This window comes from Geospiza fortis, unplaced genomic scaffold, assembly GCF_000277835.1.
Source record: "Geospiza fortis unplaced genomic scaffold, GeoFor_1.0 scaffold66, whole genome shotgun sequence".
Lineage (NCBI taxonomy): Eukaryota > Metazoa > Chordata > Aves > Passeriformes > Thraupidae > Geospiza > Geospiza fortis.
The window spans coordinates 1,899,559-1,920,092 of NW_005054312.1; the positions used below are offsets into that span (position 1 = coordinate 1,899,559).

Sequence of the window (20,534 nt, forward strand, 5' to 3'; positions counted from 1 at the left end):
GCTCTGTCCTGAGTGAAAACGCCTTTCACCAATGTCCAGGAAAATGGACTGAATCCCACCTTTTTGGTTCCTGAGGCAGAGGAGCAGAAATAGTTCTGTCTCAGTTACTAATTGCCTATTTGCTATCTGCAATTTCCTGCCTTCTACTAGTCCAGTTTTGTTTCATGGTTTTGTTCAGAAATTATTACTTGCTTGGGGAAATAAAGGAGAAGGTACCTGATACAAGCTTGTACATTATGGACAAAAATGCAGCCTTAGACAGTGTTCCCAGATTAACAGAAGGCAGCATACAACATCTCCATAATATAAAAAAAATCCGTCTTTCTTGCCTCTACACTTGAATGTTGTTGTCTATGATCAGCTGTTACTACGTTTATGAAATAATTTAAACTTCAGAACTGGTTTGGATCAGTGGTTCAGTAGAATTAGACTTTGGGCCAGAGCCCTGTCAAAGGCCTTTAGCAAGAGGCAAGAGTACATTGGAAGAAAAATGTTGTCCTATGTTTTGTTGCTATCCATATCAACTCTTGTTTTCCAGGAATCCTGCTGACAAAGGAAGTATGCTCACCCTTAATTATGTCCATGCACTTAAATGAACAGCAAAAGTCACTCCCTGCACAGAGCAACTTCTTCTTCCTAGAGCTGAGCAGAAGATCTGAAAGCTGTTGGCTCCTTTGAAAGGATATTTCCACCATCAACTTACGCGCCATAGTGCATCACTGAAGAGTAGTCATAGGGAAGGCCCAGGTTTTTGGAATTCATTTTTCCAAAGTTCCCTTGTTCCCCTGTAAAGTAGGAAAGCACCATTTCAGTCAGAACAATTATTACTGCTCTAATACAGGCAGTACACTGCCTGCTGTCATAATCCAGAGAGTAACATAAGATACTAATATATGTTCTAATGAGATCTTGGACCTATCAAAACCACCAGAGATTTTTTAAATCCATGGGAACTAGTTTTACAGTCTAGTAGGTTTCAGAATATAAAGTTAATCAAATAAGTTTTGATATAATCAATGAATACATTCTACTCTTCAAATAAAAGTGTCCCTCTGTCCATCTTCATTAGGGTGTCTCCAAATACATTTCAGTGCATTAGCTTGAATACTATAAGCATCCAACCTATGTCCCCAAAGCTGCATTCATACCTTGGGGGGAAATCTGGCTGACCACCTAGATGAAAAATTAGGAGCTATGCATGGGTGATGTCATGCTGAGTCCTAATGCCACAACAAGAAGGAACATATTATCCCTGTTACTTGCCCCAGAGCCCATGCTACCAGACATGTTCTGGCTTTGTCTCTGGTCAAACCTATCAGCAGTAGCTAGAATGAAGTGATATGACTCACATGAAGCAGAAAAACAAATTCTGTCAGAACGGCTGCCGAGCATCCCATCACTTTTCATCAGCCTTAAAAAGCCAATATGAGATAAAGTGTTACACTGATACAGGGCTGGGGCCCAGGGACAGAGACTGGATTTCATGTCACCTAGCTTTATTTCTTCAAGTTACGCACTGAAGCTATTCCTCAAGGCTTCCAGGATAGTTAGAGGAGAGGTTAAGAAAGAGAGACACAGTTGGAGGGAGTTTCACGTGAAGAAGGCACTTATTTTTCTCACTGACTGGAGATCATGAGTATGAATTACGTGCTGGGTCTCTTCTCCATGGTGAGACAGGCAAATAAGCACTGTCAGAGCAGGGAGCTGAATGCAGCCAGCCTGGCATTAAGACTAAAGCCCTAGCCACTAAGCACTCCTTTCCAGGTCTGTACCTTCATTATTGTAAGTACAAGTGTGGTTTGTAAACCACAAACCATCTGGACAAGAGTTTGGAGTTGGATATCTTGAGATCTACACAACTCCACTGGCAGGCTTCCAATCAGAACAAATCTCAGCCAGTAATGTCCTTCAGCACTGGTCCTGGGCTGAGGGCTAAGAGATGCAAAAAGATTTGAAATCCCAACTAATAGAAAATTTGGGAAAAAACATGAATTTGGAGCTTTTTGTAGCTCTAAAACTCAGTTAAGGCTTAAACTGTTTCTCAACAGCATTGGCCTTCCTCACTCTGTTTTAATCTCAGTCCCTCTTATCTGCTATACTAACTTCAGAAAGAATTAACAGCAAGTGTGCAGCTTTTTTTGAGATGATGAACAGAGAATACAGTTCAAACGTGGTGAAGCACTGAAGCGTATGGCTACTGTTTGGTACAGAATTGCTTGGCTGAATTAGTTTGCTAAATAAAGAAAAAGTGACAGCATCCTAGCTGGACTGAGGTGCTGCCAGCAAACTACTACCTACCTCATCACATGCCAAAGAGATCTGGCTGTCTAGACCTGCACATGTTTGGGGACTTACCCCATCTTTTCCACTCTCAAGAAAGAAAAAAAAAATCTACCTCTGCCAGAATGTAAGTACAGTGACTCAGAAGAGCTGAAAAGGAGAAGACTGGCTGAAGACTCTGAATATATATTTTTTCCCAAAAATGTAGGAAAAACAAGCTGAGTTTCAAGTAGCTAAGTGGACAGCAACCCATCAGGCTCCATTTTGTCAAAACAAAGAAGTCGGATGGCTTCCAAGGTAAATTGCTGGATAAAAACAAAACCCAGAAAACATTCACAATATGAAAGTCCTAGCAGGAGAAAAACTGCTTTTGTACAAGAGCTGAGACACTGGAGAAGGTCTTGAAGTCTAGTTCTGCACTACCAAGGTCCGCAGGAGCTCTGCCATCAGCAGGCTTAACAGCAGCAAGTTGTAACATTACAGTCCTCATGAACATAACTCTTTTTCCATTTACTTTTCCCTGCATATCTTTGCATTTTTTCCTACAGTGCACACTCTGCATTCCAACTCCCTTGCCACACAAATCATCTCATTCTCCACCCACGGTGAACACTCAAACCACTGATGATACACCTCATCTCCTTTGGCATAGCCTTGTCTTCTTTACCTCTTCTTCCTCATTTATCATTTCATGACTCTGTGCCTGAATCAGAGTTTAGTTACATCTGTATCCTTCAGGAATTATGACATCTGAACCTGTGGAGCTCCCTCTGCAAAACTGTAAGACTATGTGTGTTTAGCATATATAACTTCATGATTTCAACCTCTCTTTCTTAGCACATCCTTTGCTGACATTTCAAACATGGCACACCCTTGTTGTGCAATGGTAAACAACTCACAGCAAAATTACACCCTAACACTGGAGCTGAAACCTCAAAAAACAACAACACAAATGGAATTTACTTAAGATATCATGGGAATAGCTGAAGAAAGTTTGGAGAGCAGTGTGTTAGGAATTTGCAATAAAAACAATCAAGTTCCATCTGGAGAAAAAGATGGATATATTTTTAGCTGTGCATGATATTGTAGTTGAGTATCTTATTTGTTGAAGAGACTTAATAGAATTTGGTATTCAATTGTCTGGCCTCATTTACTATTATTTTCCATAATGAACTAAATAGACTATTGTATTTTTACAATTGTTATGGATTACTCAGCTCTCTAAACAGCTGTCAGACAAGTGACTCCCTGCATACTTTCTTCTGGTATTTTCCTTCTGTGTACCACTTTCTCACTTTCCCTTGGATCTCCTGCCATTCTCTCTACCTTTTCCTCCCCAGAGCCTGGAGCTCTTGTGTGTGATGAGCCCATGTTCCCAGCACACAGGTCACAGGCATGTGCCCAAACGATTCATTCTGCTTTCCTTTCCATCCACTTGTTTTTCCTCTACAGAATTACCACTCCCAATTGCTTCCCATGGCTCTCTCTTTTCAAGTGTCTATGATCCTGTCCATGAGGAGGAAATAATTGCAGTCCTTCCTCTCACATCAAGCCAGGTCCCAGAATTTTGGAAATGCTAATGGTTGCATATGTTTCCAATGCCTCCACATTGAGCCCCTTGATCATATACATTTTAGGATATGTGCATTTCACTCACACCAAGATGCCTACTGGCTGCCTTCCCCTATTTCCCTGGCTTTCCTGGGATAGAACTGTTGCGTGAATCCCCAAAATGATCTTGAATGTCACACTTCACCCCTCTCAGTTAAGGGTCCCACAGTCTTGCCTCCTGGCCAAGTCTTTGCAACAACATTTTGTAATCCTGATGATCCTGGTATTTTGAGGTCTGGGCTCAAAATGGCAATCAAAATAAGAATATAGAGCTACTTTAAGGCTGCATCTTTCACAGTGCCATAGGTATAGCCACAGATATTCCCTCAGTACAAACACTGAACAAATTCCACCATACTGAATGTGCTGCTGCGGCAGCTGCAATTCAGCCAGTATTAATCATGCTTCTTATTTGCGTTGTTGTTCACCAGAGAAATGTTCTCCTTTAACTGTAAGTATATATTTTCTCTTAAGATTTAGTGGACATACCTGCCACTATGTGCTCCCACATAATCTTGACAAACCTGTCCCGATCACTCCGTGCCTGTTCATGGATGAAACCCAGTGCATGGTTCATTTCATGCTGAATTGCTCCTTTATCCATGCAGCCATTTTTCACCAGGCCTACTGCTTGGCGTCCCCCAATCTTTCCAAAGTAAGACCAGCAGCTAAGAATAAGCAATCAATAACCAAAAGGATCACATTTAGCAAATACAAATATATAGATGTATTGATTATGTCACCAAGGTTCTCTAGCTATGCAGCCACAGCAGGGGACATGCAAATAGTCACTGGCATGAGATATCTAGACTTCTGGAAGCTGCCAAATGACATGGTGGGAGGGAAATAAAGCCTTTGTGATGAGGATGGCAAATTTTAAACCAGTAAATTGGCTATATCAAACTAAGGCAAAGCAGTATAAAGTATTAAGCAAAACCTGAAATAATTATACTTATTTAAATTTTTACAACAATTAAGGAAAATTTCTTATTTTGAATTATACCCCATTATCTTTAAATCACACACACATTTATTCCTGAAGCCTATTAGCTGATGTAACTACCAGTATATCTAAAGAAAAATGAAAAATTGCATCTTGTCTCTAAATCTTTATTGCTAGTGTGAAAAAAACAAAGCTATTACTTAAATCCAAAACAAACCAGAAAAATATTGGAAAAGAACTTTTGAGTGCTGCCGCTCTCAGGAGACAGGAAGCTTACCTCTGCCCTCGTTCAACGTAAACATAGTCTGTTTCTGTAGTGCGATTTACAAATTGCACACAGGTCAGCGTGGAGATCTCTTGCAAAGCATCAGCAATCCAAGACCTCTCTGTTATTGCTAGAAAGAGAAGGGGGTAATCTTTCTTGGTTAATCAAAAAGCAAGGTGCATTGATGGGGTGCATTCCTTAAAAACTTCACAGCACTCATTAGTTCTTTATTATACAAGTATAGTAAAAAAAGGGTACCAAACATTCAGATATCTTCAAACTGATTGGACTTTTATAGGGAATTTTAACAACTACAGCTATCCCATATGCATATTATTTAGGAGACAGCTGATGGAAAGCAAAATATTGACATTGTTCCTTCCATTAGGCAGAACAGAAGAAATGAGGCAGTTTCAGACACAAATAGTTGGATTAGAGTATCCCAAATAAGCCAGCTGATTGTAGCTAAGCACCAAAACCCTATTTTGTTTATCAGAAAGAGCAAATGCCTGCCACAGCCCCCTTGGAATCACTTGAGACAGCCAAGGCTCAGGTACCAAATAAAGATCAGAGTGTTTATCTACTTTGGAACATTTTGGCTTAATTTGGCTTCCTCAGTTATGAATCATCTGCAACTGATGTGTATCTCAATTTCCTAATATTTAAACTTTGGAGAGAAAATAACCCTCCCCTATCCACAAAAGTATATACTGCAGTTCTGGAGGCACATAGGCAGAGAAGCAGCCTAGATAACACAGAGATTGAGCTTTTCTCTGTTCCTTTCCCTGAGGAACGAGAATCAGGCTCAGGCTGTATTTTACTTCCATGCCATTTTCTCTCAAGGGAAGCTCTTTGAAGAAGGGTCTGTATGGAATTCACTCCTGCAGCTTTTTGCACAGGACAGAGCTATTGAGTGACTAGAGGGAATCAACAAAGGAAAAATATCTCCAAGGATTTTTGCTCCATTTTTGCCTCTACAGGAGTTCTAGTGTGGGAATATTTCTATGAGAAATTTAAAAGAAAATTATAGCATGAAAAAAAAATGTTCCTAGTGGTGATTTTGACAAAAACACATTCATAATGTGAACAAATTATGCCTCTTCTAATGTACTTGTTAAATATCAAAGTACATTGTAGCTAACAGGAGCAAGGTAATATTTGAAATTACAATTAATTACTATTGGCCCAAGTAGCCACATATTTTAGTGTGATCTGTTTGGAGTCTTAGCCAAATTTCCATGGAGCTAATAGGATAGAAAAAGAGACATGTCAATAAATTCTCACTTGTGCAAAGGCTGTTTTTGGTGCATGCCAGAGAAACATAAAGTAACAGGGAATTAGGGACTTGAAAATCAAGGCTAACTTTAGAGCATCCATTTGCATGCACTCACAGAAATCAGAAGAGATGTTAAATGGAACCTTGACCAGTCCATCTTGTGACTTGGGCCACAAACAACTCTCACAGTTAATTGCACTGCGTCGCCCTCTTCTCAGGAGAATGTCTCCTTCATACACAGCTATTTCACTATCTGGCAGGAGCAGAAAATAAAGAACATACAAGGCACTGAGAAGGCAAATACATGTGCAGAAAGGGAGATGAGAGGTACAAACTAACCAAGATTTTGCATCTTTGGAAATTCCTTTCACTGGAGTTCATTTCCTAATAATGTGAGGAAGGATTAGTATGCTAAGACTGGTTTGGTATGCCTTGATTCCTGGATAGAAAAGTTTAGCATTAATATAATGTCATAGTGCAGCTGTGATCAAAGTTGTGACTAAATAAACTTTAGCTTAAGAAGCTTTGGGAGCTTTCAGAGGGGAATGCTAAGTGTTATAAGTCATTCTCCTCATTAGAGCTTGTGGAATTAAAGAAAAATCATAATTGACCTCTGCAAAAATAGGATTAATAATGCATTACTATTAAATAAATTACTATTTTTATCATGATATTGGATGTATGCAAGCTATTAATGTCCAGGTTAACTGTGAGTTTGACATAAAACATTGTGACGTGCTCCTCAGTTCTGACTCTAAAATACTGGGAATACATTTCTCAAAGACAAAAGCTATCTGTTATTTAGCAAAAAAAAATTACAGAAGTTTTGGGTATAGCAGACAGGAAAGTACCATATATCACATAAGATAGAAAACAAAGTGAAAAATACTCTGATTTGCTAGAGCTACATACGGAAAAGAACATTTCATATAGCAATTGTTCAATAATTCTTCATAATTTCTTTATCACAACAGCATAAAAAATCACAATGAATGTGACTTTAAAACACATTTGAGTTCAGTGAATTGCCTTCCACTGATGGTGGAAAAAAAAAAAGAACAAAACATTTTCAAAGAGAAAAATATAGCAAATCATGATATTGAAGTATACAGATGTAGCTCCACCAAAACTTGTAGTTATTTATATAATAATTATAATCAAACTCACCTAAGTCATTCTTTCTTGTAGTTATCTGGAAAAAAAATATAGTACATTTATTTTAGTACATGATCATCTCCATAGCAGAAAACTTCTATCAAGTAGATTCACAGCAGTAAGAGTTTCTAATTAATTTTAAGATAGAGCAACTCAGCAGCAGCAATGTAAATTCTCAACATCTCAGAGCAGAGACACACCTGGACGGGTTTACTTAGTGCAAAGCTACAGAGAAATGCTAAATGAGTTGGCAGAAGAAAGTACTTCATCTTCAGATTTCCAAGATTAACTTCTCTGCTCTGCAGCTCAGTTCTCAAAATTGTGGTTAGTTTATTTGGGGCAAGTTTTATGGGAAAGCTGCTGCTGTTGTTAACAAGCGTAACAAAATTAGATAACAAGAAGTATTTTCACAAAACAAACAAGCTGCAGGACCTCTCAAGAGAATTTCCAGGCTCTCATTTCTTATTTATCTTTAGAAAACAGAGGAAGTGGAGCAATAGGAAAGAAAATTCAGTAACCTTTAAGTGACTCATCTTTAATTCTAAGAAGAAGCCATGAGCTGCTGCAGGTCCCCTCACTGCTGACCAAGGGACAGGATATCCGGCTGCAGTCTGTTTACAGCCAAACTCCATGTCAAGGAACCCTTTGATCCATCCACACTGACTACCTGTAAAAGTAACTCCTTAGCTTGCTGCCAGGAGACACCCTGCTCTGCAGAGCCCATCTATCTGCCTGTCCTCTTTGTGCACAGCTCCCAGCCCAGCATTTCTGGCCAGGAGCACTGAAAATCTGTTGGAGTCAGAGATGAATCTGATTGTTGACAGAAATTGTTTTTTCAACATGGTATCTTGCAATATAATCACTGTTGACAGAAATTGTGTGTCTTTCTGGAGTCTGCAAATGCCTAAAACCACCAGGTCGCAGAGTTTTGGCTTCCCAGCTTCTGGGAAGTCCCCCTTCCTTTGCTGTCCATGAATAGAAACAAGACTAGACAAGCAGGCTCAATCCTAGAAAACTCACACTGTAAGAGTAAGGCAAAGAATTAGAATATTCATGCTAAAGCCACATGAACATCACTATAGGCAGGCAGATCCTGGTTTTTTCTCCCAGCTTCGGTCTCTGCACAAATACTGAGGAGCTGTAGAAAATGGTAAAGATTTACTGTATCAGATCTTCAGAAACAAGCAAGAAAACCTTTGACATTTTCTGCAAAGACAATATTTTGAGGAACCTATGCATTTCACAGCAAATCAAGATGGCATGGCAAGTGCCTTTCCAGAGAGATATATGGGCTGGTCCATTGTTTTTAAGGAGTACTTTGCTAGGAAAATTTTAGCTGATATTATGTAAAGCTTTGCTACTAATATTTTAATTTTACCCTACTAATAGTTTGCTCCTCAACTTTCTAAAACAGTCCACACTTCTGTGACTTCCACAGTTTATCCGCATTTATCATTTCCATGTAGAAAAATAATGAGGTGCAGATAAAAAGGGCCCTTTTTTCTTTGGCTGATCAGAGAATGAAGTATAGAAGTCCTCATTAGTTTTTTATATCATTAACCAGAGGTTCTCCAGTACAGTTGCAAGCAGCCTCTGTGTTTATTCAAGATCAGGCTCAAAAGAGAGGCAGAAGGAGTCACAGGAGCATATTTCTGCTGCTACACATCACAAAATGACAGAGGAGAGAGCAGAAGCTATTAGGCAATAAAAGGAAGAGAACAAGACCAGATCACTGTGGAGATCCTGCAGCTGGGTCACTCCAGGTGTGCAGTAAGCAGGGATGGGAGGGCCCTTTGAAGTTCTGCCATAGAGTTTTGCATATTCATTCCATGGGAAAAAAAAAAGGCAAACCCTCAAATCAAGAGATTTATCCCATGGTTTAATTAGTTTTCCTGACTGCCAGAAACAACTGGGTATTTTTCAAGGCTAATTTATAGACCCAAGTCTTGTATCACATGATAACACATTATCAGGACTTGTCTCATAGATGCAAATTTCCTTTTTGATGCTGCTTGTCTACATTATCCGCTTTGATATTCTACCAGAATACTGTTCAGGTCCTGGTTTTATTATCTCTCCAAATAATTTGACTACACAGCTCTAACTTGCTTTACTTCTCCCATATGTCTTTTCTTACATTGCATTTGACAGTTCTCATTCTTAGCCACACCGTCCTTGATCTGCCACTTATTTTATCACTGCTATTTGTTAAAAATTTTAATATTATGTTTATCACATTTCTGGGGATGCTTCCTTAGTTTCACCTTTATGCCATGACAGAGAATGGGCACTTCTTTCACCACATGATCCAAATTGCTCTTGGCAAAACATTAAATGACAAAGCCAGAAAAAACAAACACCTGAAGATGTTTAAGTAGAAGGTTTTTCCCTAGTTCTGTATCAGTAACAGGTATCATCACAAGCATTAAATATAGTATGTCCCATGTTTTTTCCATAATGAGAAAGTACAGAGGCATTTTCCCTGGCTAAAGCATTAGAGTGAATGAACCTATGAAGGCTTCCCTTCCTGTGAAGGGAAGCAAAATTCAGGAGGGTGAATGGCCATGTGATTGTCTAAGCAGCTAGTGGAATATCACATTAAAGCTCAGTTCCTCAGCTATTCACTCAAAGGTTATGCAGGCAATTTCTAGTGAACAAACAGTTGGCATAACTCTCCACTGTGTTCACCTTAAGAAGCTTATTGCCTTTGAGGAGGAATCACAGATATCTCTACATGTTTAAAGAGGCCAACTGTCCTTACTACATTAAAAACCCCAATTTTCAAAGTAACAGTTATAGAAAGCATTGCACTTACTACATGACCATTCTTTTTAAGGCTGTTTTGAGCAACTCTGCATTTAGGGAGAAGTCAGGTTCTGCAGAAGAGCATTTTAAAATAACTTTTTAGCCATTAAATGAAGTTATCATACTACACTATAACAGGCTGAAAAAAGTTAAACAAAAACATACACAAAAAATCCTTTGTGGTCAAAATTATGATATTTAAGGGTTAACTGCTTACAGATATTTTGTCTTACAGGATGCTAGGATTAATGAAAGCATGCAATTCATGCCTCATTAACTGATTGAGAGAAGAAAATGAGCTTTCCTGCTTTTGAGTCAGTTCATCAGTTTAGAATAATTAAATCATTGACCTTGATCAAGTGCAAAAGTGTTTTGGCTTTTGCAGAAAATGTCAAAATCACAAAAATAAGATTTAAATCTGGTCTCTGGTCCTTACTTTGTCCCAGTTACCAAGCAGCAAAAGCCAACCTTTCATAGCAAAGGTTTTGAGCAAAGCATACACTTGATGCAAAAAACCTTTGAATGCTAGTTTCATTATAATCAGTCAAGTGAGGTGTATGTTGCAGCATTTTATTCCACTGCATATATTGACGTATTTCCACATTTTGGGTATGTTTTAGTTTAAAAGAAATATTTATTCTTTAAAAGAAAAAATCCCCAGTGTCAATACTGAGCTATGTTGAAATCAGTTTAAAACCATCATGTAGGCAGATTCTGTTCCTCCCAGACCTCCTGCAGCAGTGTGATCTCTGCTATTTTACCACCACTTCTCCTTTACCTTTCCAGTGTCAGAATGATACCATCATGTTAGAAAGGAGAGGCACAAGTCCAAAGACTTTGCACTGGAGATAACTCCAGGGGTCAATGAGCCTCAGCCCCAGATGATGCCTAAAGACAGGAATTAGCTGAAGCATTTCCAGCACAGTCAGTTTTCTCTGATTTGGAGTAGCTGTAGGCTGAAGAGAACTTTACTATAGCTTCTAAATTTGATGCATGGGGAAAGTTGGGTTCCTGGAGACTACAAAGGCTGTTTTCAGTGTTTGAGTATTAGGTACCCAAGGACTGAGACAGATGAGATTGGCCGGTCTATAGCTTCCCTGGTTCTGGCAAAATCTGGTCTGAAACCAGTGTCCAACTGCAAACATCACACTAAAGCATTGTTTTATGTTCAGACACATAGCAGAAGTCCTGATTTAATGCTGCTCTCTAGTGGTTTGCCATTTGTACAAGTGGGACACATTTCCAGAAAGTCGGGAGCGCCCCATCACCACTCACAGCCTGTTTGCTCCTTTGATCCCCATCTCAGCAGGGATCACTAACTGCTTCCTGCAGAAAATGCTTACAGGCATGAAGAGTCTGTCCTGTAAGCTGTGCTGAGAAGTGATGCATCAGTTTTAGCCTGAACAATCTCAAAACTTTGGTTCTGCTTCTGCAGCTTGTGGATGCAGTACACACCTCCTCTAGACACACAGATATACATACAAATGCCACAATGTGTTTCTGAGGTGCTTTGATGGCGCATTAGGAAAATGGGCCATTTAGCTGCACCATTTTCTTGTAAGATTCTCAAATATCAAGATTTGTTTTATTGATGAGTGGAACCCAAATAATCCTCCTACTCTGTTCTAGCTCCACTTTAACTACACAGCAGAGGTCATTGCCCCTTTCCTGATTTGCCTTGAAAGAGAACCAGGACAAATGGTCCAGAAGGGGACAGTCTGAAAAGGGTGACTCTGTAAGGGGGGCTCCTGAGGGGAGCACAGCCTGTTTGATGTGAATTGCATCCAGAAGCCAAAGGCAGAGACAAGACTAAAGACAAGAAGACAGCATAGATCCAAGGTCCAGGAAAGAGACCAAGACTAGGCCAAAGACACAGTATGGAAGAAATGCAATTGCTCATCCTGGATGCTTTTCAAAGTTTGATTGCACTTTCCTGTAGCTCTGGCCCTGTGGTGATTTAAGCAGAGCTTACTGTGCTCGCTCAGCAGCCAAGCAGTTTCATATGTAAGTTGCCTCTGAACTCCTGAGTGAGCATCATCTGCTCCTAGTAAGTTGTTACTATTTACTGCACTGATTTGTGCTAAAACCCTTTCTTGTCAGCAGTGATATTTTCTCTGAGACATTCTTCTGAAATGCGAGATTTCCTCAGATCAACTCCTGTAAGGAATGTTTTACCAGGAACATCCCTTTTCTGCTCTGTAGCACATCCGCTTAAGGGATGCACTGCTTTACTGCAGTAACCTTATCTTCTCCTTTACTACTTGCTTATCTACCGATTCCCTCAAGTTTGATTGCTTTTTGTTGTTTTGTTTGTTTGTTTTTTTTAATTCTCATTTAACCCATGTTATATGATGCCATTTGTCAGAATTTACACTGCTTTTTATTTTCACTATTCAGATCTTCCATTCTTTATTTCTGCTGCTTCCTGTGTCTAAGCATGATTGTTGCATTTTTACAATGTCCAGTACACATCTTATTTCCATTTCAGATAATGATATTTTTTTGCCATTTTCAAGTTTTTGTTCCTTTAGTTGCTTCTTTTGTCTAACTTGTTTACTTTTTGGGAATATTTTTAAAGGTTCATATTACAAGTGTGCATTTTTCAGGTCTTTCTCTGCAACCAGAATTTGGACCTTATAAAAATATAGAAACGTATATACATGTACATGCATTTCCACAGCAGCTTTCAGGGCAAGAAAGAAAAAAAGAAAAATGGTTTCCTACAGAAGAGATTATTTTCAGATGAAATTTCTTACTAGGTAAGCATTTCTTTCATAAATCTGTCAGGATGATACTTCAGAAATCAAATAGGTTAATTTTCTCTGAATATTTGCAGGGACGGCACATGTTTTGGGACTACACTGCTAAGCTAAAAAAGGTTCAAAAATGTTCAAGTGGATAATAATGTACAGAACTTTCTTAGCATGTCTCATTCAAATTATTATGAAACTATATTAAAACATTACACTGAAAAGTGGGGTGAGTAGCTGCATTTTATCAATAAAGAAATTTAGATGCTGACTCTCTCAGTAGTAGAATGAGAACTGAGTTCCTTGTCCTCACTCTCTATGTGGATTGCTACACATTCCTGACAAGCAATATTTGGCAAAGGAACAGAGCCTCCAGTTTTTAAGCATTCTCTTGTAAGCACTTACAAATCATCTGGGTACTATTATCTCATCTCTACACAGAAATTATGGTAAGACTTGAAACAGGGAAATCTGAGAACCTGCTGTAGAATCTTAGTGCTGGTTGATATTTAAGTCAGATATTTTAGATGCCCGTGTTCTGCTAGGAAAAAAAAATAAAATTCAGTTGATCATCATCTTTCTTCTGGAGACTAAAAGGAGCTAAAATCACTATATAAGGGCACATTTCTCTCTCTGTCAGCTGAAGAACCAGATACCTCATGAACAGTAAAATTAAAACAAGGAAAGAAGGAAGAGAAAAATACAGTGACAGAATCTGAGTCTGTTGTATCTGAACCCATGCTTTCTGACAGCTGTGGCATTGCCACTGCATTTTAAGCAGTTCTGCTATGCAAACTTAGCACTTTCCCTGCTGCAGTGGAGAACTGACACCTTTAGCATTTTGCTTTTAAAATAGCTCATATATTTTTCAACAGTTACTAGAATCCATATAACTTACCTGTGCTTTTATCTCCATGGTAGCTCTACAATAGGCAAACTGAGGTAATTTTTTTTTTCCTTTCAGAGCTATAATTATCAAGGTACAGCCCATTAGTGGAGAAGAGCATGAAGGAGATGAAAGTTCCCTTTCATGGCAGTAAATGGTCCCACCACATTTCAACAGGCTCAAAAAAGGATTAAGTGTATGTGCTAATCCCCATACGCAGGCATAAAAGCATAAATGCAGAAACAGAGTCTTGCATAGGGGCAGTGTCTCTTGCAAGCACCTAAGCAAACAAACACTGACAAATATTTGCTCTGCAAGGGGTTTTTTAAGAGTGTATGAAATCTGTAACAAGCATTTAAACAGTCCGCAAAATACTTCTTGTGTTGTTTTGTGGTGAAGCCAAGGTATGAATCTTACTCCCCTACCCCCTCCAAGCCACTGCTGTGAGCTGGGTCTGAGATGGAACTGGATTCCTGTCAAAATGATGGTTATGCATGATATCATCAGCTGTAAAGCATTGTTGTCACCCACTTTGCAACTCCAATCAAATATTCAGAAATACACAAGAGTGGATCCTTTGACTAATGTACTGCCAGGCATTTTTTTTTAATATACATGCCCCCATCATTCCTGTTCCTACAGCATCCCCAGTGCATGGTTTAACTCCCCCTCTTTCATGCAGTTTTTGCTTCAAGTAATTATCTGAGAGTCTCTGTTCTTACTAAAGTGAGACCAGCACCTACAGAATGACAGACAGTCCCCTGGAGTTCATTTATCCTCTGAAGACTGGGACTTGCTCTAACCCTAATCTATAAGAAGGGAGTCAGTCACCTGTGGCAGCTTGCAATATCTGTGTTGGCTGTAAACTGCGAAACCTACACATGGCTTGCATATTACACCAAATAAGGGAATCCTATTCTTTGTTTAATCCTAGTCATTCTGGGATTGCACATAGCTGCTTTGAAGTCTCCAACACTCTAGACACCATTCCAGGTGCTGACATCTGCCCTAGTCTGACATGATAGGCAACTTGAACACAGACTTACCTCTGTGGATGCTGTCTGGGGGATTTTTAGAATTTTTTTTGCCCAGTGATTGGACTTTCCCATCAATATTAAAGTGTATTGTCAGCTGCTCTTGGTGGAAACTTGTTTTGAGCAGAAGCTGTTGAATGTGGGTAGTTTTAAAAGCTACACAAAGTGTGCCTATGTGAAAAGTGAAGCATCTCTGGAAGTTACTGTGTCAATGTGGTGACACTGGCTGTCATTTTTCTTTTCGCTATTGATTCCCAGGTAGATGGTCTCTGCCTGTTTCCTAGTGTTGCAGTTCAACAACACTGCCACTGTTGCAGAGGGTGTCTTTGAACATTAATATGAATCTAATGCAGTGGATCAGTGGTCAGGGTGGAAAGATGACCTGGGAGAGGGAGTAAGAGGGCAGGACAGAGAGAGTCGGCTAAAGGTGCAGTGGACAAGCAGATCTGGGCTTAGCTACAGCCCAAAGTACACCTGTAGCTCTTAGGAAAGTTCACACAGTGCCCAGCAGAGAAACAAGCCACTGGTGTTAATCTCTCATCCCTAAAAGAAGAAGGGAAAGGAAAATTTCACATACTCAAAAGGAACACAGAAACTCAGCAGAAGGTTAACCAAGTCAATATTTCTTTAAGTCTTAACACTGTGAGGTACAATTTATGTTGGAATAAAAGTGTATCTCAGTTCAGAGCCACTAGTATACTTTCTGGACCACAGATTCTAGGCTTGAAGGCAGCTAGTTGATTTTTCATCCCTGTTGTCAACATTGAGACGTAACTTTACCCTGGAGAGGGGAGATCACACAATGGATAATAAATTCATTAGAGGATGTTGGCCAGAAGCACAGATTATAGGAAACACCATAACTCTGCAAGCATTATCATGTCAGTGTCTCTTTTCTGTAAAATAATTTAATGTCTGTGTAAGTGGAAAAAAATACTTAAACAGGTCAACAATACCCTGTAAAGAGATGAACCATCATATGAATTTTATGTTCATGATAGGGGCAAATTATTATCAAGAGCCTTGTTCTGACATCCTGAGAAAAAATCACTGGTGATTCCAAATGCCAGCAGAATTTACTAGCAAGGCTTTTCTGTCTGTACAGTTCCAAGTCTTTGGCATGAGCTCAAAGTAAAAATGAATCTGAAAATTCCTGAAATCTGAGAAGCCCATATGTGAATCCAGTTATGTATCCTGGCATTTTGGCAAAAACAGTTTTCTATTGCAAGACTTTGAAGCCTACATAAAAATTAAATTGTCTTTGCGCTTTGTAACTAAAGGCATATTAAATATAGCAGCTTTGTTTAAGTGAAGCCAAAAGTTGAAACTTGCTTATTTTAGGTTTTTTTTCCCTCATTAAAATTATCAAAACCTGCTTTTATTGCCAAACACATGGCTTTTGAGGAAATGCAGCTTTCAGTCACTTTTTCAGCTGATTTTGCAAATAATTTCACTTGAATTTTAATTTTGGAAACATATAAATATAGATGCTTTCACAGTTTATTTGGTATGAAGTGATTTCAAATCTTGTTAGTTTGTTTCTCTCAGTGATTCAAAGTTAACCAAATACTACATGAACAAGCTGTCTACCTTTATTACATTTTAAATCTAAACTAAAATTAGTATCATCTTCATCCTCAAAACACATGAATTTTAATTAAAAATAATTGTTTTCAGACAAAATAAAACTCTTGACCAATCAGAGAGTTAAATGTGGTATCTGATGTATTCCTATTGCACTGAAACAAAAGAAAAACGCTATGGAAATTGGTAATTTTGTATGACCTCAGTGATGAGGTCCTAAATTTAATGTCTGAATGCTCCTATAACTATTATCTAATGAGCAGGAGGTGCAACCATTATAGTTATGCTTCTATAATGGCTCTTTGTCATTTATGCCATCCTTGTAGGTTGCAGCAATTTCTACCTATAGTTTGCAGGGATGTGCATGATAGAAGATGTAGATGAAAAATCAAGTTGTAAGAATCTTGGTTTCCAACAATGTGCCCTTTTTTTATATAACCCATTTTGCACAAAAATCTCACTAGAAGATGCCATCATCTGTTAGTGGAAGTGCTTGTCCATGTAATAGAATCCTCATGAAACACCTCCTGCCATAATGAAATAGAAACCCATTCTTTCTTGGTGCTCTGAGAACAAGCAGACTATGTTGATAGTCAGTGACTCCTTATATCATCTATACTGTATTTATTTTCTTGTCATGTAACAGGTTGGGAGAGGCTCTGTCACAGGCATTAAACAGCTTGCCTCATTTAACAATGTTCTTTCAAAGAACTATAAAGAAAGCAACAAAGAAAAAAAAAGCCAAGCTGATGTTTGGAGTTCAGGATTTCACACAACTGAGCAAAAAGCATTTGCATTCAAAGAACTGGGCAGACTGATTACAGCTCTACAAGGTAATGGGTAAGTGCTCTATCTCTGTGCAAAAGGATCTTTAATAGAGACTTGAAATGGATTTTAGATAAGAACTTGCCCAATAAGAAGGATACATGGTCACAAAATGTGCCTGATACACAAGGAGCATAACACATTTTTATTTCATCACAGAAACATCAACATCTCTTCCTTCCATGGGTAAGACTCAAATGTTATATGCACATAGCAATACATCAAATCCAGTTATAACTAATTTCAGAAACCATTAATAGCTCTCCTATTGTTACCATCCCCTAACAAGGCATTCAGGAATATCCTGACTACTTGTCTACTCTTGATTCCATTCCTTTTCTCGATACCTGTTGTCACTATATTGCAAAGGTTCCATATAGTTGTTTCCTTATTGCAAGAGTTTCATACCTCCTTGATGTTTCTCATAGGCAGCTCCTCCAAGCACTGACTCTTCTTCTCACAGTAGCCAACCAATTCCACTTCCCCCTCAACCAACCAATCTACTCTTTTATAACACTCTTCTTCTTATTGGCTACAGCTGTGGCCTGTTAAAGTCAGGCCTGCTCCTAATCTTTAATAATTAACCCAGCTGCAACTCCTTAGGGGTAAGATTACTTTCTATACTATCTTTATTTTCTTATATTCTATCCTCCTACAGATACCTCTCCTATTTCCTGATAAAAAGACTTCCCACTGCTCAGGGGGCACTGTAGCTTATCTTTATTTCATGCAACACCAAGCCATTATTTTGCATTTAGACATACCTGTACACTTTGCACCTAATGTTAAAATGCCGTGTGAAATACTGAAATTTGCACAGAGGAAAAAAAAACCCTGCTGCATATGAGCTGTTGGCATGTCAAATTCCTCAGCTTGAGTACTACAGGCCCTTCACAAGAGAGGTCAGGTGAAAACATGTGAACCTGTAAATGGTGCTTCCTACAAGTATGAATCCAATGATGCAGCTAAAACACAAGACTGTCTATGTTTTCCTTGTCACATTAGGATTTAAGGGTTTTTGAAAATGAATAGGAACTCCTTAAAAGGAGTCAGTTCCTGAATTATTCTGTTACCAGTCTAGGATGTAGGAGGCTAAGTGACGCTCCGTGCTCTGCCATAAACATTTTCTGTGGCAGCTGATACCTTGTTCAGATTCCAGTGTAGGGTGGTGTTTATGCAACTGACTGCTGTAGGTCTATAGTTTCCCTTGGTTTAGTTACCTTTGTGCCTTCAGCTGAACTTTGTGCCAGAGAGAATTTTATTAATTCTCTGCTGGAGCTGGAATATTATCCAATATCCAGCTACCCAGTGCAGCAAGTACCTCTCTACCTTGCAGGGATGTTGTAGATGTGGAGTTAGGAAAGAGAGAATCGCATATTGCTGTACTGAAAGCTACACATGTAAAGCATACAAAGTAAGGGTAGGTCTTAATACAGAAGTCCTTCACCAAGATGTAGCATTAGCAAAACTAATGCTTATGTCTTTGCAAAATTGTGGCTAATTTGTTTGTTGGGTGTTCTTGGGATGCTTGAAAAGGCCAATGGCAAATTTATTTTCTCAAGGTAAGGGAATTTTTTAAAATCTGGAATAGAGATGTCTGGAGGAGTTATAAAAGCTCCAGTCATTACTAACCAGCAGCTTTGTTGTCTGGAAATAATTTCCTTTCTAGCAGGACCCTTTAACATGAGCCAACTACTACCACCATACTGGGATCGCCTGTTTCAATGAATTATTACTCTGTATTATTTTCCTGTCTTACACCACCTGGCACTTTCATTTATTTTTGCTGCATTATGCTTTTTAACAGCGGGCAATGATAAGGCTGCTCAGATGTCACACAGGGCAAGAATATGACTTAAGAACCTAGGGATGAAAAAATGGAGGTAAACAAGGGTAACAAAGCAGGGCCATTCTGTTTGATGATGGTAGCCACCTGCACTCAGGTGGAACTGAACCTTGCAGCAGTCTAATCTAGTATCAATTCTCTCTGTTTTAATGTTTATGTCCACCTGAGTACTATAAAACAATCATTAGTTATCTCAGTCTTTTCAAATACATCTAAGGGAAAGTTCTGTCATTGTTGGGGTGTGATTTGAGACTTAAGTTGTTGATATGGTTCTTATCTCTGAGCCAGTGTATGGTTATCAGCATAGGCAAAAAGTGCTGAAATCTCATCTCCTAAAGTTAGTAAATGTGACAGGGAGAAGCTGTTAATCATTTTGCACCTGAGGAGTGGGCTTTCTAGTCTACACAGAAAAAAATATACCTAAACATCACTCTTTCATATGGTAACTTCTAAAAAACTCTCTTTCTTTTTCTAATAAGTAGTTTGGGAATGTACTATGACCAAATCTGAAGGTAACTTTTTTGGTTTTTTCCACTGACTTCAACACCTTGAACAAAATTATAAATGATCAATGCTTTAGTTAAGATGCTTGAGATCCCAGGCTTCACCAAAAATTCTAGGTAGGCAAATCTCCCCTGTTGGTCCATACTTCTTGAAGGCTGGGAGAGGAATTTCTCCATGAAAAGACATCACTTTTAATTTACAAAAAGTGGAGTTTATGGAAGCATATACATTAGCTATTTGGCTTCAGTAGAGGCACATTTTTGAGGTGAATCTCACCAGACCAGGACTGGAGTGCATTAAATGGACTGAATCCTTTTGGATGAAACTAAGTAATAATTTTGGTGCTGCTGAAATAGTTTCACAAATAAACCTCTTTCCGTGCTTAGCACAAAGTAAACAAATTAATTTCTCATTCTTTGCCCACCCCCCCTCATCCCCTATTTGTCTATCATCCAGAATATTCTGATTTTTCAGCTGGAACATTCTTGAACTGTTCTGCAGATATTGCAAACATTACAACCTAAAGTTAACTTATTTAAAAGATTGCACTTCAATCTATTTTATTTTATGGGCTTAGGAACTTGCTGAGAAAAAAAATTATGTTCATCTGAAATTCACTATTTTAAACGGAGAAAGTTGCATTTTTAACTTCACTGGAATGAATAATTTAACCTGGATGAGGGAAAAGATATTTTTCCCTTTAATCCTTTATACTTTAGGCAATATTATGTTATTGTTAATAAGGCTATAGTTTACATGTTAAACTCAAC

General features: G+C 38.6%; 1 protein-coding gene across 1 annotated transcript in view; it reads right to left on the reverse strand.

Moving 5' to 3' along the window:
- LOC102031600 (embryonic protein UVS.2-like) overlaps positions 1 to 17,880 on the reverse strand; it is a 23,150-nt gene extending 5,270 nt beyond the window's left edge. The window contains exons 1-6 of the mRNA XM_005419424.1: positions 17,823 to 17,880; positions 7,543 to 7,567; positions 6,491 to 6,628; positions 5,112 to 5,229; positions 4,381 to 4,559; positions 704 to 785 (exon numbers count right to left, since the gene is read on the reverse strand). Of these exons, the coding sequence (XP_005419481.1) occupies positions 704 to 785; positions 4,381 to 4,559; positions 5,112 to 5,229; positions 6,491 to 6,628; positions 7,543 to 7,567; positions 17,823 to 17,840 (560 nt within the window). The 5' untranslated portion in view covers positions 17,841 to 17,880. The remainder of the gene's footprint in view (positions 1 to 703; positions 786 to 4,380; positions 4,560 to 5,111; positions 5,230 to 6,490; positions 6,629 to 7,542; positions 7,568 to 17,822) is intronic.
- Between the last annotated feature and the right edge of the window lie 2,654 nt (positions 17,881 to 20,534).